Below are 24886 nucleotides of genomic sequence, written 5' to 3'. Positions count from 1 at the left end.
CCACTATGGCCTGAGTTAGTTCCTTGGCCAGGTAGCTGACCCACCTAGGATGCAGCAGACCTCTCCTGTCTCACCCGCTGCTCCCCTCAGCAGTGGATTTCAGTCTGCCTGTTCTACTCCCTACTCTGTCTCTGGTGAATCCTCTTACCCCCGTACCTCTGGTCTACACCCCAGTTCTTTTACACACACAAAAAAAAATTTAATTAAAAAAAAAAAAAGCCCAGGCAAACGCCTTCTTCTCTGTGAGGTGTGCCTGGGTGTGAACCCATCGGTGAGGCTTTTGCAGCCTAGCATGTTTATTCTGAAGCGTCCCCACCATAAAAGAGAGCTGTGTTCCCGTCACTTCCAGGGAACTGGAGTTAAATTTTGCAATCACCATTTCGTTAGCATTCTACTTCTTTGTCTATTTACTGTAGAATTAGAAGAATTTCTGAACACACAGACATTTTGGGGAGGGGAGGTGCTCCCTGAACTCCATCTGCTACTCACTGAGCTCAGGCAGATGAGGGGACCCTGAAGTACAGGGCACACAGGCACCCCCATTCAGGGTATCAGTCCACCCCCCTCAACCCCCTGTCCCACCTGGCTGTTTTCTGCCTTCGCTGTCTCCCCCACTGTCTGAATGACAGTTACTTAGCTCCCAGAATTGCTTCAGAATTGCTTCATTCCTAGGATTCCTTTTTGGGCCAACCAATAACTCATTCAAGATTTGAGTAATGTCTGAACTCCTGCCCCACCCCTACCTCATGCCTGTAATACCTATTGCCTTTTTTAAGACCTTAGCCAATTTTCAGCCCTTTCTCCAGAATTCCCTCTGATTGCAAATATTCAAATTGCTTGGCTAGCAAATCGTCTAAGAACATGGCACACTTCAAGATTTGACAGTAATTTTCAAAGCAGCTGTAAATTTTATTAGGACATTGTTCATTGTACTTTGTAAGTATTGCACACCACAGCTCAAGCAGTGGCTTTCTTTCTGTGGAGGCACCTGGGGGGCAACTGTGTAACAAGTAACATAGGTGCTTTAGACATGGAACAAATAGGACACCGATACCTAAAATGCTTTTCCCTTTGTGAATGCTTGCAATTCTTACATATCTCCTTTATGACTATATCAAAGAGTTTTTTAAAAAATCCTTCAATATGGCCTGCTTTCACAATGCTATTCACCTCTGACCCCTGGCCTCTTCCACACAAGCTCAAAGGGTTACGGGCAACTTTAAAATGTTCAGCACAGTTAATAAAATAAAGTAACAGAAATCGAGTGATTTATAGTGAAACCACCCACCTGTACTAAGGCCTTTGAAAGACGCTGACCATTAAAGACCCTAGCCAGGAATTTACCAACGAATCAGCCACATCTGTCTCATCCCCTCAGCAGATGGCTGCGGCCTGCCCTGCATGTGTGCCAGCCATTCCCCCAGCCCCACCGCCTGTGCTGTGTTGCTACAGGGCTCTTTCCAAGCCATGTCTCTTCCAGCAACCACTGCTGCTTCAGCCTTTGAGACATGATAGTTACACGGAAATAATAAAAACAACGCCCAGGCCACAGCCATCCCCCAGCCATTCCAGAGAGCTCTAATAAAACCGCAGCCAAGAACCGCCTGAGAGTGTACCCTGGCCTGTGGGTGCTGAATGCCTTTGAGTCCATTTGAGTCTCAAAGCTGAGGTTTTGGAGTAAAGTGGGTGTTGTCTGACGCCATTCGTGCCCGGCTTGCCCTGCTGTGCGGCTATGGGGTGGGAAGGTGGCTGCAGTCCTCCAACCATGCAAGCCTTTGGCTCCTAGTTGGGGGTGTCACTTATGTTGCCCTGAATTCTGGCCGGGGCCCCAAGTAGGGCCGGTGTTCTGCCACAGCAATCTGGGAACGATGAAGGGCTCCTGCCGTGTCCCTGGGAATGCTGGTCCCCAGCCACCTCCCGGAACCCATGCCAGGGAATTTTTGAAGCCCCGGTCCTGCCAGCAGCTTTCCAAATCTCCCTTCAGCTCGCCCTCTAACTGACACTTCACGCTCCCTGATGCAACAGCTGGTCCCCTCTCCTGCTGGGGATTTGGGGATGTGGTTATTAGAGGGGTGCTTCCTCCTTGGGACTTTAAACTCCTTGCTCTAGAGCGAGTGGAGACTGGTTCCATTCAGCCCGGCACGTGCTCTGCAGGCGGCACGGGCTCTGGGGTTGTGGATTCACCAAGGGAAGTAAATTCACAGGTGGCAGAGAGGAAGGTCACATGCAGCCATGGGACATGGACCTTGTGTCTACCTCATGTCACTGTCTTTAGGATATAATGAAATGCACACATGAAGCTTCTAGAACATGGGGGAGGACAGCAGCAGATGCTCAGCTGAGGTCCCTTTGCTTCGCTCCCCTGCCCCATGTACTGCACACTTGATTCAGGTTGCTTTCTTGGCATCTTCGTGTGTGACATTAAGCATTAAGGGATACTCCTCCTACACCCCCCCTCCAAGCAGAAGCTAGTGTGGCTCAAGCACAGATTGGGGCGGGGTGGAGGGTAATTACCCCTAGGCAAGCCTGGCCTCAGCTGTCCAGTGTCTTCGGCCAGGCTCCCTGACCTAAAGAAGATTATTTCCCCAGGTCCTGGGTCTCCTTGTTCTCTATCCTCCTGGCCTCCCTTCCCTCGGTTTATTGAGAGGAAGACGGGAGGGGGCCGCAGAGGGGCTTAGCATCAGATAAATTCTAACTTGTATTAATATTTTGAAGAACCGAATAATATAACTGATCCGTACTTTTAACATTCAGGCTTAGTAGCTTAAATACCAGTCCTGCCACTTACTATGGGAACTTGAGTGTTATTTAACTGCTTAGCTTCCTCATCAGTCAGATGAGGATTAAAGCAACTCCCTCGCTGGCAGGTTGGGTTTTTTTTGAATCTCAGTGATATGTGATGAACTCAAGCCACACAGCCTGATTCCTGGCACACAGCAGGCCTACCATTATGTTAACTCTAATCACTCAGTATCTCCTGTTTACCTTTCACTTATGTAAATATTGACAAATATTGATGAGCTGACCCTCTGGGATTCTTTTGCACAAATCAAAAACACACAGTCTCCCAGGGTGCACAGTTTAAAATCTTCCAACTCAATATCAATTTCTCTCCTTTTCTGTAATAAGTAACAAGTCTGTATGAGTCCTACAGTAAAAAGCAAAAGCAATTGAAAAAAGAGGTGCCAGGTCGCTCTGCCCATCTAACTTTATTTAGCAGGGAAGAAAATGATAGATCGTGTTCTCTAATTTTCTTAACTGGTTCCCCCTCCACCTCCCCTAACTATCACTTACTAACGTAGTCCTGTTTTTTTAACCCCTTCACCTCCAAGGCTAACTTTCTGGAGTCAGCTGGCCCCTCCCCAGCGCCCCTCCGCAGGCGCTGCACCTGCCTGTTCCGGGCTGAAGGCTCGTGCCAGCCTTTGCGCCCCTAAATCACCCCCTGCCCGGTACACTGGGCGGAACGCCCCACCTGTATAGCCTGGACAAAGCACTACAATCCACCTTACAGGCTGTAGGCGTCCCAGAACGCTCAGACTTTGTTTCCCAGGAAAATATTTACGGGGGTCATGGACTCTCTAAAAAAATCTAATTAAAGCGAAAGGCGCTCCCCCTGCCCCGCCCAGAAAAAAATCATACCAAAATACCGCATAGAATTCAGTGTTCAGACACCCGGAACCTGCTGGTTAAGTCCCGTAGGTTTTTTGGAGGGGGAGCGAGGGGCGAACATCTGGGACCGACTCTCTCTCTCTCTCTCTCTATATATATATATGCATCTAACAGACGCAGGTAGCAGAGACAAAGCTCAGAAAGGTGGCAGAAGAGCGCTTTCCCCAAGCAAGCCGGCCTGAGTCTGCAGGAGCGCGGCCAGGGCCTCCCCGCGGGCGCGCGAGCCACAGGTGCCCGGCCCCGGGAGCCCCCCCGGGGAGCTGGCGCACGGCCCGGCGCGGGGGCGCGCGAGGCGGGGCGCGGCGCGGCGCACTCACCGGAGCCCGGGGCGCCGCGGCCCTTCCGGGCCAGGGTCTGCTGCACCTGCTCCTGGATCCGCAGGCTCTTGGCCGCCTGGCCGCTGCGGCCGCTGCTCCCCGCCAGCCGCAGCTTGGCCTCGGAGGGCAGCGCCAGGCTGGAGCTGTCCAGCTGCCCCAGGATCTGCTGGCCCAGGACGGTCCGGATGTAGCCGCACTCGGGCGGGGAGCCGGGCACGGCCATGGTGGCGGCCATGGGGCCGCAGGCGCGACCGGTCCAGCAGCTCGCCAGCGCGCGACCTGCGGGCGAAGCTGCGGTGGAGCCGGGGGCGCCGGCTGCAGCCCCGGCCCCGCCCCGCGCCGGTGAGTGGCCCGCCCCGCCCCGCCCCCCAGGGCCACGCCCCCAGGGCCCGCGCCTCCCTGACCCCAGCGGGTGCCTGTGAGGTTCGAGCCGCTCCCTCGGCCCCGCCCACGCGCCTTCCCGCCCCCCGACCCCGTTCACCCGAGCGACCAGAGTCCCAGGCCCCTGGCCACGCCCCCACGGCGCTCCGCCCCTAGCCCAAGCGGCCCCGCCCCTTCCCCGCCCCTGACCTCAGGCCCCGCCCCTCCAGAGACCCCGACCTCTGGCCTCGCCCCCTGGAGGCCCGTCCCGCCCTCAGGCCCCGCCCCCGCCACGGGCACGCGCGGCCGGGGGAGGGGCGGCTCCGCCGTGCACGCGCACGCGGCCCGGGGCGGGCGGGGCGGCGGCGCCGACACCTGCGAGGCGGACCCGGCGGCGGCAGGTGGAGCCGGACACCCCCGGGGCCCCGCTGTCGGCCGCGCGGCGGGTCCGCTGCTGGCGGGCGGGCGCGCCCCCCGCGGGCGGCAGTTCTGGCCACGCCGCTCCGGAGACAGGCTGGACATTCCGCGGCTGCCTGACCTGAGGGCGGGACGGCTCCGGGGGCCGGGAGAGTGGGACGCGCCGGGAGAAGACGGCGCGGCTCGGGGTCCGTGGCGCCCGGCGCGCGAGGCCGTGTGCTCGGCGCACAGATGCAGGCCCGGAGACATATGTCTCCCCCCGGCGGAGCGGCTGTCCTCCCTCGCGAACGCACAGCCTGTCCCCGGCCCGCCGCCTCCCCGCGGCTCGAGGCACTCGCCCCCACAAAGCGGGCACAAGGGGAGGGGGAACCCTTGGGGGGCGGGGAGAGGGGAGCGGGAGTTCTTGGGGGATCGGGAGAGGGGGCAGCCCCCAAAAAGGGTGGGGAGGGGAGAGGGGAAGGGGAATCCCTGGAGGGGAGGGCAAACCCCGGGGGCGCCAGAAGAAGGGGGTTCCAGCGCTCCGGGAGAGGGGGGCCCGGTGGGGGCAGGAGAGGGGCCCTGGAGTGAGGGAAGTGGGGGTCGAGGGGAGGAGAGATCTGGGGGTGCTGGAAAACAGGGTCTTGGGGGGAGGGTCGGGGAGAGGGGGCTGGGATGCAGGAAGAGGAGGAGTAGGCCAAGAAAGGGGGAACCTCTGGGAGGGCGGGGGAGAGGGATGGAGGCCTGGGGGGCCAGGAGTGAGAAGGGGGGTGGGGCAGGGAGAGGGGACTCCAACTCTCAGTGGCACAGCCCACCGCTTGTAGTGATCCTCCTACTAATTCTGACTCAGGTAGTGCCTCCTGAAAACCTGAGAGCCCAGGGCCAGGACCTCTTGTTTACAACCTAAGTCACTCCTCCTGCTTTTCCTCTCTGGACTGGGAGGCAGAAAGAAAAACATCGCTCTCTGGTATTAAGTAAAATAATCTTCCTTTTGATTGCTGGGCTGTGTGGGTTCACTTTCCCTGGAGTCACTCATGGCTGCAGCCCTGCCTGCTGGGGTCAGGAGTGGCTGGAGAACACAGCACAAGGCCAGCCAGACGTCCTTGCAGCCCCAGGCCTTCAGTTTGAGCAATGTGGGGCTGCAGGAACCCAGGGTTGGTGGCTGGTGGAGGGGGTGGCCCCCTCCTAGCAAGACCCATCTTTATGTAGATTATAGCTTGTGACCAACTCAGTTTTGTAGTCCACTGTAAACATCTGACCTTCGTGCTGAGGACATAGGGGCCTGAAGGGGAACTGATGACAGAGACTCCCAACTGCAAACTCCCTCTCTCCCCTGCAGCCTGGAAGTGCCTGGGTAGAGGTGCCTGCCAGGTCAGCTGGGGCTTTCTTTGTCTTTTATGCCCTGATAGCCTCTACCTACAAAGTCAGCCCTGTCGCCTTTCATCCCTCACCAGGGACGCAGAGGAATTTTTCTCTTTAGTTTATTTGATTGAGCCCAATTTCCTTTATTTTTTCCCTCCCATACTGATTTTCCCTTTTGAAGTGTAACATCATAATTTTGAGCTGTGACTGTACTATTAGGTAGCCCCAGCCTAACCACACAGACACCCTCTTAGAATGGAGAACTTGGTGTCTCCATGGGAGGAAGGTGGTTCAAAGCAAGTCTGAAAGAGGAGCCCCATCCTGGCTTGCCTAGTAAGGAGTATGAACTTAAGCAACTTTCCTTACGTTTTTAAGCCTCGGTTCTCTTACCTATAAAGTAGGAGCAATGTAAGTTGTCTACTGTGAGGATTGAACCAGTGGACCACAAAATACTTAACAAATACTTGCTCCGGGGGCCTCCCCAGTGATGCAGCGGGTTGAGCGCCATGTTGTGAAGCCGTCCGCAGCCTCTGCAACGCCAGTTCGATTCCCAGCCAGCCAAGGAGCAGCCCATGTGGCAAAGCAGACCCCTTCTGCCTCGCCCGCTGCTCCCCTCAGTAGTGTCTTCGGTCCGTCTGGCTGTCCTGCTCCCCGCTCTGTTTCCGATGAATCCTCTCACCATCCCGTGCCTTTGGCCTGTACCCCAGTGCTTGTATAAATAATCTTTAAAAAAAAAAATACTTGCTCAGAGCTCAGTCAAACATTCCCAAGAGCCAGGGCTCTGCTCATTTATCAGCTTATCTCCTGAATGAGACACACTTCCTCCTTTCTCTGTGTAATGCCCCACAGCCCTTCCATCTTCCTGATGTGTGCTTTATACTTTGCTTCTTCAATTGCCAATTGCTTCCTGCTGGAATATGAGCTTATGACATTAGTGGCTTTGCTTTGCTCACTGCTGTTCTCCAGGACTGAGAACAATCCGCATGGCAGGCAATAGGTGTTGTTGAGTGAATGAGTGACGCATCCAAGGGCTTAGCACATCGCAGAGTATATAATGAGTGCATCAGAGCTGTTAGTGTTACTGGAACCCATACACCTCAGTGGTGGGAGCCAGCAGGAGCAATGGTATTCTTTCAACATGCTGCTCCACCACAAGTCAGTTGTGGCAGTTATTCCTCAGAGAACTTTTATGTACAGTGTAGTTCCTGGATCATGGAATGCACCAAAAGCTGCAAGCTATGAGTTGATCAGTGCTAAATGGTCCCGTCAGACCTTTGTCACCAGGACCCAGCCTCTCACCACAAGTCAGTTGTGGCTCTTGCTCCTCGGAGCCCTTTTATGTGAAGCACACTTCCTGGATTGTGGAATGGACCAGTCAGGTGCTATGGCTGATTGGTAAATGGTCCAATCAGCCACAGGATTGAAAAATGGTCCAGTCAGACTTGTGGGGGGGGCACCCTGACAGAGGTGGCAAGCCAGAGTAGGAGGGAGCTGAGGGGGAGAGACAATACCAGCCCCCAAAGAAAAGAAGGGGATGAAAGCCCCCAAAGGAGAGAGCTGCCTATGCCAGCCCTTAAAGAAAAGAAAACAGTTTCAGCCTCTGAAGGAAGAAGAAAGAGGGGGAGACTGTTCCTGGCCCCTGAAGAAAGAAGAAAAGAAGCATCCAGCAGCCTCCTCCAAGGAGGGAAGAGAAGCCAAAGGACTCTGTCACAGACTGGGCATCGGTCCTGTCTCTGACGTTGCCCGAAAGGAGCACCAAAGGCTCTGGGCCTGGAGTCTCAAAGAGCTGTGTGTTGTTGGTATAACCCAACAACTCACAAGGAGCTGTTAACACTGTGGGTGTCTCTGCGGGAGACCAATAGTGACCATCACTACTGGCCAGTGCTGTCCAGCACTCCTGGTGACCTGTGGCAAGATAGCCAGCCACTTGTGTGTCCAGTAAGCTCTTTGTTTCCCCTATTTGTAAGATAGATCCCATGGTGGTTGTTCCTGGAGCCTGAGGTCTCTTGCAATTGTGTGTGCGGGTGAGAACCCACAGACAGTGACTTGTCCTCTTATTGGGTACTGTCCTTTGTTAGGCTATAGCCCAGAGGCCCCTATTGTGTGGGCATTGTATTGCTGTAGCCCTTGGTTTTGGTTTTTGGCCTTTTGGCCTTTTGGGGCTTTTTGGTGGCCCTCTGGTCTCATAGCCTGGGCCGTTCCATCCTTCTATCTGGCTTCCTGCCTTTTGGCCCTGTTGCTTTGTTGCCCGTTTCAGTTGGCAACCCAGATGGGACTCTGAAAAGGAGAAAAAAATTAGTCCTGTTTCTTTCTCTTAAACATTTCAAGTCCTTAACAGGTTCACAAGTCCAGCGAGTTCTGGTCTCTGGGTCATATTTTAGAGCCCTCTTTACTCTTGAATGATGTACCCAAGGTTTTATAGCCACAAGCTTTAAAGAAGTGTGTGTGGTTAGCAATACATTATGAAGACAAGACCATTTCTTAGATAGTTGGGCTAGGGCATCTCCACTCTGCCAGATCTTAAGTAAGGCCTGATCCCATCAAGTGGAGCCCTCATTACCTTTATTCCTCATCTGAACAACCATCCTTACCCACCATTTGCTTTTCTCTCCCTTCCTTGGTCCTTCATTTCTCAAATTTTGCCCATTTTCCATTTTCCAGACTTTTGTTACCAGGACCCAGCTTCCCACAGTGTTTACTTGAATCCCCATTTTGAGCTTTCATGGGCCTACTTTCCTTCTCTACATTTTTCTCATACCTTCTCCCCTTTCTTGTTTTTAACCAAGGACATCTGTTTTTCCAGTGGCCTTCCTCTCTACAATATGCACATTGATGTCTCCTTAGAGGTTCTCTTATTAGCCCTTTGCTTTTCCTTCTGAACCTTGTCCAGGGTACTCTCTCTCCACAAATACCATTGCAGGCCTAGGTCTCCTTTCCTCTCTTGCATTGTAGATTTTGAATGTAATGTCCACTAATTGGGAAGGAGTCATTTCTACAGTGCCCTCAATCTTAGTTAATTTCCTCCTTATATCTGGAGTACTCTGGAAAATAAATATCATATTTACCATCTAGTGTTTTCTGGAGCATCAGGGTTTGCATCTGTGTATCTGCTGTATGCCTCCATAATTCGTTCTAAGAACTCAGAAGGCTCTTCATTAACCTTTTGATGTACCTCTAATATTTAACAAAAGTCTTTTGTTTGGGGATCACCTGCCTTAGCCCTACTAAGAGGCACTTTTGATAGTGCTTCACCATTTCCATGTCTCCATTATTGGGATCCCAATTAGGGTCTACCATGGAATGGCCACCTCCAATTCTGGTTTACCTATATTTTCCAAGTGGTCATGAACAGTTTCTTCCTTAGCTTTTCCTAAGAAATCCTTCGCTCATCACATGTAAGCAATGTATCTAACATAGATTGTATGCCTGCCCAACTTGGCTGATGTGAGGCAAAAATTGAGGTAAACAAATCTTCCATCTTTTGAGAGTCTTGCCGGTATGGAGGGACAAATCTTTTCCAATTTAAGAGATCCCCTGGGAGGAAGGGGCTATAAGACCAGTAATATCTAGTAGGCTGACCCCGTTCATTCAATCCCCCCACTGGGAATTGACGAAGAGGAAACTGTCCTGCTCCAGAGAAAATCCCTTGACCAAACTGAGTATCTCATCAATTATGAAAAGAAGTCTTATTTCTGGGCAGTGGAGAGGCTTGTGGAGCCTTCACGGCCTCCTCAGGAGGTGCACTGGCCACATGGGAGGGATTTTCTGCTGGTGTATTCAAAATTTCCATTAGGTGGCGATCCACCTCTTCCTGTGCCTCCCTATTACCGCTATCAGGGAAAGGTTGGTCCCCTTTCCTCTGGCCATCAAATGGACTTCTACCTTCCCCAAGTACAATTTCTGGAGGGCATCCTATATCTGCTCTTGCAGTTTCTCTATCTGCCCTTGCATTTTCACAATATCACCTCCCTTTGCACCAAATAGCATTTGTACTACCATACCTCAGAGGCCCCCCAGAAACAAAAATCCAAAATTTATACTTGCAACTGGGCTCTAATTATATGCCCATATGGACTCCAACAGTATAAATATTACCTTGTTGACACCAGACCTTATACTTGCCAACCCAAAACCTATGGCAGAAGAAGCAGGAGAAGAGGGTAGAGGAGAAGCAGAACCTCCCAAACTAACAATTGAACCCATGACTTATTCAATTATATTTCCCAAATCAAATCCTGTCAGGTGTCTTGCAATTGCTTTTGCATCTAAGGTGACCAATGCAAAGAGAGGATCCTTGGGCTGATCAACCATGAGTGTCCTGTCCTGCTGCTGTCACCAACTGAAACGGGCAACAAAGCAACAGGGCCACAAGGCAGGAGGCCAGATAGAAGGATGGAACGGCCACCCTCCTGCCCTGGTTATGAGACCAGAGAGCCACCAAAAAGTCCCAAAAGGCCAAAAGCCAAAACCAAGGGCTACAGCAATACAACGCCCACACAATAGGGGCCTCTGGGCTATAGCCTAACAAAGGACAGTGCCCAATAAGAGGACAGGTCACTGTCTGTGGGTTCTCACCAGCACACACAATTGCAAGAGACCTCAGGCTCCAGGAACAACCACCATGGGATCTATCTTACAAATAGGGGAAACAAAGAGCTTACTGGACGCACAAGTGGCTGGCTATCTTGCCACAGGTCACCAGGAGTGCTGGACAGCACTGGCCAGTAGTGATGGTCACTATTGGTCTCCCGCAGAGACACCCACAGTGTTAACAGCTCCTTGTGAGTTGTTGGGTTATACCAACAACACACAGCTCTTTGAGACTCCAGGCCCAGAGCCTTTGGTGCTCCTTTCGGGCAACATCAGAGACAGGACCGATGCCCAGTCTGTGACAGAGTCCTTTGGCTTCTCTTCCCTCCTTGGAGGAGGCTGCTGGATGCTTCTTTTCTTCTTTCTTCAGGGGCCAGGAACAGTCTCCCCTTCTTTCTTCTTCCTTCGGAGGCTGGATCCGTCTTATTTTCTTCAAGGGCTGGCATAGGCAGCTCTCTCCTTTGGGGGCTTTCATCCCCTTCTCTTCTTTGGGGGCTGGTATTGTCTCTCCCCCTCAGCTCCCTCTTAGCCTGGCTTGCCACCTCTGTCAGGGTGCCCCCCCCACAAGTCTGACTGGACCATTTTTCAATCCTGTAGCTGACTGGACCATTTACCAATCAGCCCATAGCACCTGACTGGTCCATTCCACAATCCAGGAAGTGTGCTTCACATAAAAGGGCTCCAAGGAGCAAGAGCCACAACTGACTTGTGGTGAGAGGCTGGGTCCTGGTGACAAAGGTCTGACGGGACCATTTAGCACTGATCAACTCATAGCTTGCAGCTTTTGGTGCATTCCATGATCCAGGAACTACACTGTACATAAAAGGTCTCTGAGGAATAACTGCCACAACAGACTTGTGGTGGAGCAGCAGGTTGAAAGAACACCATTGCTCCTGCTGGCTCCTATTGTTGAGGCGGCTGTGTTCTGGTAACACTAGTAGGTTATTTAGGCTTTCAAACTTTTGGTAACTTGATCTTTGAAGACGTCACAGAGATGTTATATATTCTAGGTACTGATGGTGGCTAAGAGTACCACATTTAGGATGGAGGTGTCACAAGGCCAGAAACTGGAGGTGGGGTAGAGATGATGAACATAGTCCTTAAACCAACTGTAGGAATGAAAACCCATAGGCCCAACTGCTGTAGGAGCATTAGAGGCTGCAGGAAGGATCCAGAAGCACAGACCAGAGGTGGGATGTGGAGATGGAGGCCACTGTAGGGAATCCTGGTCCTTACAAATCAAACTCGCGTCACACCCTAGAATTAACAATACATAACAATCCCACAAAGGAATGAATCCCCTTCCCCTCCCACCGCAAAAAAAGGAACACTCCATCAGTATAATTGCTATCCTGGCAAGATGCAGCTCTCTTGCTGCCTGTGACTGTGCAAACATCTTTGTCTTTTGGGTAAACTCACCATGTGCTGTTGACAGGAACTCTGTTGAAACTTTCTTAGAGGTAACCCAAGGACCCCAGCTCACGAACCCAAAACCCCATCAAACAGACAGCCGGTATTCTACTAATTAGCTATGCAATACTTTCTGTAAATTAAAAACCAACTACTTTCAGAACTTAATGATTTAACAGAAGATACAAACTCATTAACCGGGTTCCTTTGGAGGTGAGACTCCTATTGCAAGAGCAAGAGTTAATTACAGGGTGAGCAGGTATGCAGACTTCACACTATGCCCCTAAAGGCAGGCTACAAGCCTCTGAGCCACCAGGGAGCAAGCCCTGTCTTGCTCTGTGTCTGCTGGGAGGGCTGCCTGACAGCTGGAGAATAGCCCAGAATGCCACAGAAGGCAGCTCTGGTCAGTGAGGGGCAGAAAGGGCCCAGGCCCTGGGAATACCTTGCAGGTTCTGGTGTCCAGCAAGGGCAGCTTCCTAGTGCTTGGATTCAGTTTTTGAAATTCTTCCACTTCTTTCATTTTTTTTTCAGTGACCCACAGAATCTGATAAAAGAAAAAAGATGTAAAACCAGAGGAATGAGTCTGTGAGTGACCAGGCCACAGTTCCTTCTGCAGGAAGCCCACAGGCAGGATCCAAAAAATCTTTCATTTCAAACTTGCATTTTTATCTGATTTATGCGCTACAAACTTACTGCATTAACTTAGGGCTTCTTTGAGCAGTCTTCTTTATTTTCTTGACCAAATATACATTTCAGTATGGGAAATTCCATTATGCAAAAATTTCAGGAAGTTACTGGGAGACTAAATATGGTGTAAATTTTAGAGCAGAAGTAATGTTTCATGGAGGACATGAACTACTAATGGCATCAAAACTCTGCTTCACATTTAAAAGATAAAACATTTTTTTTCTTTTTTTCAAAGATTTATTTTTATTGACTTATGCATACTAGAGCTGGGGTATAGGCCAGAGGTGGGGGGGTGGTGAGAGAACCCACCAGAGACAGAGTGGGGAGTAGAACACCTGGATCAATATCTCTTGCTTTTAAAAATTATTCCTCAATGAGTGTAGAGACCTGGCAGCTAGAAAATGGATAATAAACCTGAAGTTTGGCAAGCAGACACTTTGGCAAGGTGGTGGCTTTGTCAGTGGCACGTTCCTGATGTCCTAACAGCAAGACAGGAAGCTCCGGACACTCGGGTGCTGGGCGTCACTGTGTCACAGGGACTCCCCAGCAGGGAAAGTCAAGGCTTCATCTAAATGCAGGGTTCACCCCGTCTTCCATGTGGTATCTGTTTATTATTATTATTATTATTATTATTATTATTATTATTACTTAGAATATCTGGGGTGTAGGTCAAGCAGCGGGGGTGAGAGGATTCACCAGAGACAGAGTGGGGAGCAGAACAGGCAGACTGAGTGAAATACACTGCTGAGGGGAGCAGGGGACACAGGAGGGGTCTGCTGCGCCATGTGGGGATCCCCTGGCTGGGGATCGAACTTAGGCTGTCCTGGTGGGCCATCTGCCACTTTACCCATAGGCTACCAGGGAGGCCCCTGACTTGGATTTTAAAATCATGCACATCATCATAGAATACTCAAAATGCCTGCCTGGAATGGCAGAGTGAGATGAACAGGCGCTCAGGGCAGATGGGAGGGTTTGATGTGCTGCTTCACGTGTCATCTCAGGCAAGTCACTTATTCCACTGAGCTTCAAGTCTCATGTGTAATGTCAGGTCATTCCTGGTGTCTGCTCACCAGCTTCTAAGCACGGTGCACTTAGATACTGAATATAAAGCACTTAGAACTCCTAGACTGTCTACCACTGCCGAAAACCCATCCCAGCATTTAAGAGCTTAAGCCCAGAATGATTTCTGTCTCGTGACTCCGGGGTTCACGCATGTGGCTAAGCTTGGCTGGGGCTGGGTGGCCTGAGACAGCTTATTCACGTGCCGGGGCCCTTGATGGAACAGCTTGGAGGGTGGAGCCCTGCGTCTCTCTCTCTGGGAGACGAGCTTGATCGCTCTACAGCCTGCTACTCAGAGGACATTCATTAATAATTTAAAATAATTTCTACAAGGGCACAATGAACTTAAAAAAAAGTGGTTAAAAGTATAAGCCAACGTTGCTGTGGCACTCTACTTGTAATGGGAAGAAAAACCAGAATTTCAATAGTAAGTAGATACGCTGGTCAGAAGGAAGCTTCCCGCTCACTCGGAATCCAGTTCTCTCCTGCAAGCACGGCGGGCTGGGCCGGGACAGGCAGTGGTCAGTACAACTGTGTCAATCCACATATCCTGCGTTATTGTCTTGGTCCCTCCTGGCTGCTGTACGAACTACATTAAACTGTGTGGCTTCACTAACATTAGTCATTTCTCAGAGATCTGGGGGCTGAAAGCCCAAGGGCAAGACACCCACAAATGTGTCTGGTGAGGGCCCTTCCTGTCTGCACGTGGCACCCCACTCCCGAAGGCTCTGCCCTCATGACCTGAGGGCCTCTCCTCTGCCCACCTCCAAACCCTACACTGGGCACCAGGTGTCAACATGAATTCTGGGGGAACACAATCAGACCACAGCGATTATATCCTGTCAGTAAGTCTGTAGCATGGACCCCAATTTAAAAATTGTCAGGTGGGGCCAGGCAGTTTGGGAAGTGCCCCTTTCTTAATTCTTAAGGAAACACATCTACACATTTGTCCTTTCCTTCTGGGAAGATGCTTTCCCCAGGTCTTTCTGGGATGGACGTCTTTGTTGAAACATCTCCTCTGCAAGAGTATTCCCCCCTGAAGTAGCTACTCTATGAGGTGCTGGCCTGGCCGAGAGTCTTCCGCCCCCCAGGGGGGGTGCACGTTCGCCTTTGGTCTTTCCCCCGCAATGGAAGATGTTGGCAAGCAGACCCTATCTCAGTCACAATTTACCTGCAGTGCTTGAATCCATGTGCCCACAAAGTCAGCTCATGACACAAAAATACATTGCAGCTGGGGTCTCCTTGTGGCACAGGTGTTAAAGCCTCAGTGCTGTCAAGCTGTTGTCAGCCACTGAGGCCTGAGTTTGGTCCCCGGCCAGGGAGCTACCCACATCAGGTGCAACAGACCTCTCCTGTCTCACCCACTGCTCCCCAAGGCAGTGGATTTCAGTAGATCCACCTATTCTGCTCCCCACTCTGTCTTTGGTGAGACCTCTCATGCCCCGCACCTCTGGACTATATCCCAGTTCTTGTATGCATAAATATAAAAAAAAAGGAGAACTTTAAAAAAACAAAAGAAAAAGAAAGAAATACATCATACACCACAGCTCTAGCACTTCTCTTTTTTTTTATTTTTGTGTCCAAGAACTGAGATGCAGGTCAGAGGTGCATGGGGGTGTGAGAGGATTCCCCAGAGACAGAGTGGGGAGCAGAGCAGGTAGATCCGCTGGAATACACTGCTGAGGGGAGCAGCGGGCAAGGCAGGAGAGGTCTGTTACACCATAGGGGTCAGCTCCTTGGCCAGGGATCCAACTCAGGCTGAAGCAGTGGACAGGGCTGAGATTCAACCCCTAGGCCACCAGGGAGGCCCCTAGCTCTTCTCTCTTTTCCAGTAAAGCTTAAACATGGGGACAAGTCTGTCTGTGTTTTTCTGAAGAAATGGTTGATAAGGAACCCTGGGGTATTGAGGCGTTTGTCTTGTTTCTAGTCACTAGTGCTATTTGCTGGCTGAATGCTCCGAGTGACCGTGTGTTACATAAAGGTGAGGCGAGGCAATCGTCTGTTTCCACAATTTGCTGTGATTCTGGAATCTGAAACCCTGAGCTGAAACTCCCGCTGAGTCCTGGAAAAGCTCCAGGGCCGCCCCCGTGTAGGTGGGGCTCCTGGCCATACTCTCCGGGGCAAAGGGCTTTGGGGAAACTCTGGATTTTCAGTTTCAGGGACGAGCCTGGACAGGGACACATACTTCTGTGGCCCTGACGTCACTAGTTTCATTTTAATAGACCAAGTTTCCGGCAGCAACTGACACTCCTCCAAATCACCACTGGATTGGACTCCAGGCTGGAGACTGTCTGGGTCTGTGTGCCTTGAGTCTGAAGGGCTGTATCTCGGCAGGAAACAAACGCAAGCACACCAGGGATGTCGGTGATGGCCTGTGACAAGGAGAAGTGACAAAGGTGTCCCCTGAGGTTGTGTCTGCGCCAACAGCTCCGATGAGGGCGGCTCAGGATGATTTGTTGGGTATTTCCGATTCACCCTGTTAATTAATCGATATCGTCGATTTTAGCAGAAATATCAAGCTTTAGGGACACAAATCACAAGGCAATTATTGACTCAGTAAATCAATTTGCAGAGGTGTTATTGGAAAAGTACTTGGGTGAGGAGATGACTCCATTTCCAGTCAAGTGCATGAGACCAAGACATCTTCCAGGACCCCAGCGCTCTTAAGATCTTCCTTGCTGGCCTCCCCTGCAAGCTGGCCTCCCCTCGCAGCACGGGAAATACGGCGTTTTCTGCAGCAACCGGGCCACGGTTCCCAACACCCTCCACTGCAGGTCTTGTTTCCTCTTCTTGTGGCTGCTTTGTTCCTCCCTCCCTGCCCTTCAGGGACAGATCCAGCTTCCTCCTCTCAGCCAGGCTGACACCATCTGCCCTCACAGCATCGCTGCTGCCCATCTCTGCTCTCCTGAGGGCCATTGTTTTGCCTCCTGGGAATTTTTTTTAAGATTTATTTTTATTTATGCATACAAGAACTGCGGTACAGGCCAGAGGTGAGGGGGTGAGAGGACTCACCAGAGACAGAGTGGGGAGCAGCACAGGTGGATCTACTGAAATACACTGCTGAGGGGAGCAGCAGGTGAGAGAGGAGAGGCCTGCTGCACCATGTGGGTCAGCTCCCTGGCCAGGGATTGAACTCATGCTGGAGTGGCTAGCTTCATAGTGTTGCGACTTAACCCCTGCGCCACCAGGGAGGTGCCCCTCTTGGGAATTAAAGGAGGTGACATTTATGATTCAGTGTCCTGAATAAAGATGATATTTTTGTTTGCTTGCCTATATAACATACTTAAAAATTAGAGGATGAAAAGGAAGAGTAACTATGTGCTACAGAAAGAAGTAAGGTGTAATGGTGAGGCCTTAGTCTGGATAACGAGGTGGGCTGAGCTGTGCTCCCCGTTCTGCCCCTGACCCCAGCTGAGCCTGGGCCTGCTGTCACACTTCCCTTGGAGGCCTCTGTTCTGGCATGAAGAGGGGGCATATGTACCGCCACATCTGGCTGCTGTGACAAGTGGAACAGCGACGAAGATTCTTCATAAATCACAGAGCACTCTGTGAATGTTCAATATTATCTTGCATATTTTAGAATTTTTAGATCTGTGTCTTCAGAGTGACAGATTGCTCTCGAGTCAGCAATATGCCAGAGTGGCTGGGGCGCTGGTGTCCAAGGAGAACAAGCGTGCGTCCTGCTTGGAGAGCTCTCTGCCGAGACAGAGCGAAAATCTGCCAGGAGTAGGGCTCTTGACACTCAATTTGCAGATGAACGAGCAAGCACATCACGGTTGACACATGTGTGCGCACACACGGAGCAGTAGCAGGTCGAAAATCACTCGCTGCATGGATAAGGGAGAGGGGTACAGGGGGAGGCGCCCAATAAACGGGGAAGAGAAAGATATTGCTGGCCGTGGCGAGGCGGCAGGCGTCTTGACGCAGACGGCTGCACCCAGAGGGTGGGCAGGGTGCCAGGCGGAAGCGGGCGGGAGGGTGGGCAGCAGGATGCGGAGGAAAGGAAAGCTGACTAGAGACTGTTCCGACGGCGCCGCTCTGGCTTGTGTTCCCATGCGCAAGGAACAGGAGACCCAGAGGAGCCGAAACTGCAAGTTTCTGGGCTTCCTGGCAGACTCGGTCTACCCAAATGGCTGAGAGGGGGGTCCCCAGATGCTTCGGGGCCTGAGGTAGCTTTTAGGGTGATGTTGATGAGCAACCAGGTGTGGGACACAGGGAGACGGGGTGAGTATGCAAGAAAGTGACTTGAGGCCCAAACAGGTCACTGGTGGACAGCTTTTAAAGAGCAAATGTCTCCAATCATCCAAGTATCTTTTAACAATAATCTTAAGTTGCTTTATTCAAAGTAAATGTCGTCTACTTCTACTACCCTATATTACCAGATTGGTACCAGTCTAGTAACATCTATACCAGCTGTGACTTTGGGCTTCGTATAGTTGCCAGCAATTTAATAATTTCATAACAAGGTATTTGCCATTACTGATAAGGAAATTTGACAATATGAAAGCATCAGATTTTATGAACCAGATAATATGAAACACTGAGTAAGCTTGTGTCTTATTTTCATAACTGTTTGCATGTTTCTTCATGAACAGTATGTGATTATTATTAATAATAAGAATAAATGTGGGCCTAGGCTCTTCTCCAGGAAAAAAAAAAAAAAAAAAAGAGCAAATGTCTCTGGGGAGCCTTGAAGAAACTGCAGAAGTGGGGGGCCTCCCTGGCAGCCTTGGTGTTGAATCTCAGTGCGATCACTGCTGCAGTCTGAGTTTGATCCCTGGCTAGGGAGCTGACACACATGTCTCGCTGACACACATGTCTCCCTGCTGCTCCTCTCAGCAGTGGATTTTAGTAGATTGGCCTGTCTGCTCCCCACTCTGTCTCTGGGGAATCCTCTCACCACCACCCCCCTACCTCTGGCCTGTACCCCAGCTCTTCTACGCAAAAGAAAAAAAGAAAAGAAAAAAGAAACCGCAGAAGTCAGCAGAAAGTTCTGGGTAGTAAGGTGCTCTGAGGTTTGTATCTGAGACACCCACCTATTTATTCACAATCTCCCTTGGGCCTGGAAGGGAAAAAGAAGCAGAGATGAGCTCATAAACTGAGTGCTCACAGCTGGGGTGCAGGGGCTAGGGGACCGGAAGGCAAATTCGGGGATCTCCAAAGACTGCTTTGTCATCCCAGTGGAAGGTGGGCAGCTGGCTGGTTATCCAGGAGGGATGCCCAGCACCATTCCAATTGTATCCCAAAGGCTTGAGGTGAGGAGGTAAAGGCTGCTCCTCTTCTCTCTGCCCTCTGCCTCCTCACACAGCAACTCTTGGGACACTTTCTCTGCTAATTTCCTTGGGAACCCCAACTTCCTAGTCCTTCCCTTAAAAAATGATTCCCATGTCTCTGGTTAGCTAATAAGTTTGAGATAGTGTTTTTTTTTTTTTTAAAGATTTATTTTATTTATACAAGAACCAGGGTACAGGCCAGATATGTGGGAGGGTGAGAGGACTCACCAGAGACAGAGTGGGGAACAGAACAGGCAGACTAACTGAAATACACTGCTGAGGGGAGCAGCGGGCGAGACAGGAAAGGTCTGCCCTGCCATGTGGGTTGCTCCGCGGCCAGCGGGGATCGAGCCGGCACTGCAGAGGCTGTGTACAGCCTCAGAGCACTGCACTCAACCGCCTGCATCACCAGGAAGGCCCGAGATAGCGGTATTTAAAGCAAAATTGACAGGGCCTGAAGGGGCTCTGGGGACCCTCTGGGGGAGTCCTGCTAAGGGAACTATTCTTATAAGAAGATGGACATCACTGCTTCCCCGGCACACTGACACCCATGTTAATGCTGGGGGGTGGGGGGCAGTCCCATGCAAGCTAGCCCCGAGGCCCCACAGCCCAGAGCCTGCAGGGGTGAGAAAACAGTGTCACTGAGGGATGTCCTGTAGTGAGCAGTGAAGATGACTGATTTTATTAAATCAGTCCTGGAAGACCTGCCTTTCAAAAATTCCATATGAGGAATTTGGAAGGACACAGAAAGAGCCACACACACAGAGAAGTATGAGGAAGGATTATCTCCAGGCAAAGCATTTGGATGTGTTGCAAGTCAAACAAGACACTCTTTTTCATGAGATATCTGTGTGCTTGTAATGACAGACATAATGGAATTATTTCACATGAGGATAACTAGCAGGTATTTTCTGGAAAATAAATAAACCTGTTAATTTAAGGGCACCAACCCTAAGTCTTTGTTACAAATGACAAGATTCAAGCTTTTAAATAAAAATTGGAATTTTGACAAAATATGTATCTGCCATAATTGTGACCTTGAAAGAAAAAAAAGATTGTGATATTTTCTTGATGAGACTGATGGTTATATTGACAAATAAGATTTCTTGTTGTTGTATAATAAAATGTACCAGCTTTTAGAGGATATTATCACCAAGTGAACCAACATTTATAATGTTACAAGCAAGCATGCATGAAAGGGCTATTCAAAGTGATACAGAGACAAATAGATTTTAAAGTAACTGAGTAAGAAAAATTCATGAATACAGTTTCAGGTTCCACTTGACAACCAGCTTTTAAGATTCTTCCATTTGTTCAGTTTTCATGTAGTACCAAAGAAAATGCCCACAATTAACTGAGAAAGCTATTAAATCACTCCTCCTTCTTCCATCTACTTTGCCCTCCTCTACCAAAAGCCTGGGTTTTTTCCTATACTTCAGGAAAAAAAAAAAAACAACTTAACAACACATTGAAGGTAGAAGCAGGAATGAGAATCCAGCTGCCTTGCATTAGCTGCCAATACACAAAAATTCCACATATCACTACATATTTTCATTTTGGAAAGTGTAGCTATCTTCCCCCAAAATAGGCTATTTATTTTGATATATAATGACTCCATTATTTAAAACATTCTCAGTTTTAATTTCCGGTACAATAAACATTGATAGATGTGGCCCACACATTCAGAGCTCTTTGTGTTCTTCAAAACTGAGAGTATAAAGGGTTACAGAAGAAAACGTTTGATAATTGTTGGTTTAACTGAAAATGTCCCGTATACTCCTATGATTTCCTGTCTCAATGGAAGCTGGCAATAGGAGAAAAGATGGGTTACAAAGGATATCAGTTATTCCTCAGAAAGTTAAATATAAACTAGCATACTTTCCAGCAATTCCACTCTTAGGCACACACAAATACCTGCATACTCAAACAAACACAAATATACACATGTTCACAGCAACTTATTCAGGACAGTCAAAAAAGGTGGAATAAACATATGAATGAATAAAGACATCATGATTTATATGCACATGTGCATATGCACACACATACAACAGAATATTATGCAGCCCTAAAGAGGAAAGAAGTGCAGCTATGCACTATGATATGGATGGGCCTTGAAAACATTACACTAAGGGCCTCCCTGGTAGCCTATGGGTTAAGTCTCAGCTATCACCACTATGGCCTAAATTCCACCCCTCACTGGGGAGCTAATCAACATAGGGCACAGCAGACCTCTCCTGTCTCACCTGCTGCTCCACTTAGCAGTGTATTTCAATGAGTCTGCCTGTTCTGCTCCCCACTCTGTCTCCCATGAATCCTTTCACAGCATCCCCTCACTGCTGCCCCACACCTCTGGTCTATACCCCAGTTCCTCTATGCAAAAATAAAAAGAAAAAAATTCCGCTAAAGGAAATAAGCTAGACTCAAAAGGGCACATGTATGATTCCATTGTAGGAAGTATTCACAATCAGAAAATACACAGAAATAGAAAGCAGGTTGGTGGTTGCCAGGGGCTAGAGTTGAGGAGAGTGGGAAGAACTAGTTAAAGAGTGCAAGGTCTTTTTCTGGGGTGACGGAAATATTTTGAAACTAGTCAGAGGCAGTGACTGTGTAACACTGAAAATAACGTATGCCTCTGAACTGTTCACTTAAAATGGTTAATTTGATATTACGTGAATTTCATCTTAATTTAAAACATTGGATCTGCACTTGGGCATGGATTCAGAGTGTCTTTCAATTTTTCTCAAGTAAACAAAATGGAAGGTAGCTGTTTTCTGCCTGTTGGCAGAGTTTCTGGTGTATGGTGCTAGTATTATCACTATTTTGGCTATTATCAGACTTAGCACTGCAAATTTTGCTTTGATAATCTTCCTAGTTGTTTTGTCAGGAAGGAGGCAGAATTAGGCAGTCTTTTAAAATCAAATTGGTATTTCTTAGATAAACGATCATTGAGGAGTCTGTTTTTAGTCGCCAATCTCCTGCGAAGTCTTGGCATTGCTGACAAGTTGGGACCAGCTGGGATGCTGCTCCCTGTTGACAGAACACAGAAGACATCAAACTCACCAGCCAGGGTGGGGCTACTGTTTGGGCTCTTATCCAAGGAATAGGTTCTGTGTCCCTCACTTGGTGAAGTTTGGGGAACTACCCTAAATGTGTTGGGGGTCCCAGAGCAGCCGCCTCTGTTCCCCATTTACCAGCACAAAATAACTCGAGTTGGCATAAGAAGTGTACAGAGGGCTTTTCATGTTTCACCTGTAGCCCAGTTCCCCAAGAAGCTTGTCTACTTTGATAAACTAAGGCTTTCTTGAAAGGGCAAAGCACGTGTAAGGGGAGAGAAGATACTCAAGTTAGGATTTCTGCCCTTAATGTGGAGGTGGCGTGCAGGTGAGGTGGCAATATTTTGGCTTTATTTCTTCATCTGTTGAGGCAGGTGATGGTCCTCTTCACACAGGGGCTTGTGAGAGAACACAAGTATATATGTGAAATGTCTTTAGGATCAGGCTGGTCATAGGTCTATTAAGGGAGTTTTAAAAAGATGTATTTGACAGAATATTATAGAAATGTAATGAGAGAGTTTGTTTTCAGTGTTAAGAATGAAGGTGGAGGGCCTCCCTGATGGCCTAGAAATTAAGTCTCAGTGCTATGAAGCTATCGCCAGCCTTTGAGACCTGAGTTCGATCCCTAGCCAGGGATCTGACCCACATGGCACAGCAGACCTCTTCTGTCTCTCCGCTGGTCCCCTCAGAAGTGGATTTCAGTCAGTCCACCTGTTCTGCTTCCTACTCTGGCTCTAATGAATCCTCTCACCCCTGCACATGTGGCCTATAACCCAGTTCTTGTATGCTTAAATAAATCTTTAAAAAATCCCCAGAATAATTGATACACAGCTCCATTTGAAGAATCCAATACCTTCCTGCAATGCTTTCTCTTTACAGAGAAAGAAAGAATCACAGTGGAATAACCCAATTTAAAATGAAAACAAGCATCAACTTTAAAAAAATGTCCATAAAGTATCAAAACTACATTTGTCTCCATTTTTCCCCCTCCAGTGACATAGGAAGCCTCCGACAGGGGCCGTCAAAGCTGGGATGAGCTCAACAGCGACATCACGTGGTGGCCAGAGTGTATTTTCCTCTCACTGGGGACTTGGATTTTGACTTGTGAGTGAAATAACTGGAGGAGGGGGTGTCTCCCTTTCCCCCTCCCAGCAGTGGCAGAATGTATTCTTCACTTTTTGCACACCCAACTGGCCAGAAATGCCGAAAGAGTGGAAAAAATAACAAACTACCGGGCCCTGACATGCGACCCTTTGAGAGCGATTCAATGCAAACACCTGCTTCGTTGTTTCTAGAAGCAGGTGGTTTCTGGGCAGCTATGCAGGCCTCCACTGAGGACTGCCTGCAGGAACTAGGGCCACGCCAAGAAGCTGTCAGTGCAGTTAAAATGACAGGGCATGGGAGGTGCCTGTTATTATTAAGCTTTTTTGGGGTTTAAAGAAATAAGGGACTGACACACGACAGAGCACTATGGACTTGACTGTGGGCTTAAGCCAAGAAAAGGCAATGTGACTGTAAGGTTGAGGCTCCTGAGAACATCCCACAACTAGAATCCTAAGAGTGGCAGTGTGGAAAACGCTGTCATTAAAGCAAACAGAAACAAGGTAAGGTGAACCTGGAGAGCTTTTTCACGCTGAGACCGAAAGTGGTGAGCTCCCTGCCACCCTCTCTATTACTACAGTGGAAACCAGGAGAGAAATGGCAGCAGCAGCCCTGGAGATCGCTACCTTAGCACAGCACCTCACAGTTTCCTCCCAAGGAGAGCTAACCTGCACACTCACATTATGACTAGGTTTACACATTTTGATATACACACACTTTTTTTTTAGAATTTTTTAAAAGATTTTATTTATTTATACAAGAATCGGGCTACAGGCCAGATGCACAGGAGCGTGAGAGGATTCACCAGAGACAGAGCAGGGAACAGAACAGGCAGACTGACGAAATACACTCCTGAGGGGAGCAGCGGGTGAGACAGCAGAGGTCTGCTTCGCCATGTGGGATTCTTGCCGGGCGGCTGGGATCGAACCCATGCTGCAGAGGCTGTGGACAGCTTCACAGCACAGTGCTCAACTGCCTGCACCACCAGGGGAGGCCCTGATATACACATTAGCTGAGCAGAGTAAGATGCCCAAATTACAAAGCAAAGAAAGAGGAAGTCAGGTGATAAATTGGCTGACAGATCAGGAGAACCTGCATAGTGACTGTGGGAGGAGGACACGCGACTGTAAAGAGAACAAACAGGGCATGGACACCCTCTGGCCCTGGGGGCTTCCAGACTCCCGTCTGCCATCGCAGGACCAGCCACCACAGTCCCCTCCCAACTCTCAGGAGAACAGCTTGACACTTCCTATTTCTCAAAGGCAAGTTTTCTTATTTTTTTTTTTTTTAAATTTTTTTTTTTTAATAGAGGCATGTTTTTCTTTATTTATTTGTTTGCTTGTTTGTTTGTTTTGTTTATACATGCACTGGGTACAGTCAGAAGCGCGGGAGGGTGAGAGAATTCACCAGAGCCAGAGCGGGGAGCAGAGCAGGCAGAAGGACCGAAGTACACTGCTGAGGGGAGCAGCGGGCGGCAGGAGAGGTCTGCGCACCATGTGGGACCCTCCTCCGGTGGCTGGGGAGCAGCCGGGGATTGAACCGGCGCCGCAGAGGCCGCGGGCAGCTTCGCAACCCAGCGCTCTACCGCTGCGCCACCGGGGAGGCCCAA

General features: G+C 49.7%; 1 protein-coding gene across 6 annotated transcripts in view; it reads right to left on the bottom strand.

The window, feature by feature from the left end:
• PKP2 (plakophilin 2) overlaps positions 1–24886 on the bottom strand; it is a 115435-nt gene that overhangs the window by 53096 nt on the left and 37453 nt on the right. Inside the window, exon 1 of one of the 6 annotated variants that reach the window (XM_054696261.1) lies at positions 12544–12576. The exons of 2 other annotated variants lie outside the window; for them this stretch is intronic. Coding sequence is in view for 1 of the 4 variants with exons in the window: in XM_037514054.2 (XP_037369951.2) it covers positions 3987–4209 (223 nt within the window). In the remaining 3 variants the exon portion in view is untranslated. Of the gene's footprint in view, positions 1–3986; positions 4212–4884; positions 4905–6491; positions 6558–12543; positions 12577–24886 lie in introns of those variants that run through there. 3 more of the 6 variants (XM_054696260.1, XM_054696262.1, XM_037514054.2) reach the window with 3 other exon arrangements.

The sequence above is a fragment of the Talpa occidentalis genome, unplaced genomic scaffold, assembly GCF_014898055.3.
Source record: "Talpa occidentalis isolate TD23 unplaced genomic scaffold, MPIMG_talOcc4v2.1 talOcc4.16, whole genome shotgun sequence".
NCBI lineage: Eukaryota > Metazoa > Chordata > Mammalia > Eulipotyphla > Talpidae > Talpa > Talpa occidentalis.
The sequence above is the reverse complement of the archived record's forward strand: the minus strand, read 5'-3'. Positions and strand labels throughout refer to the sequence as shown.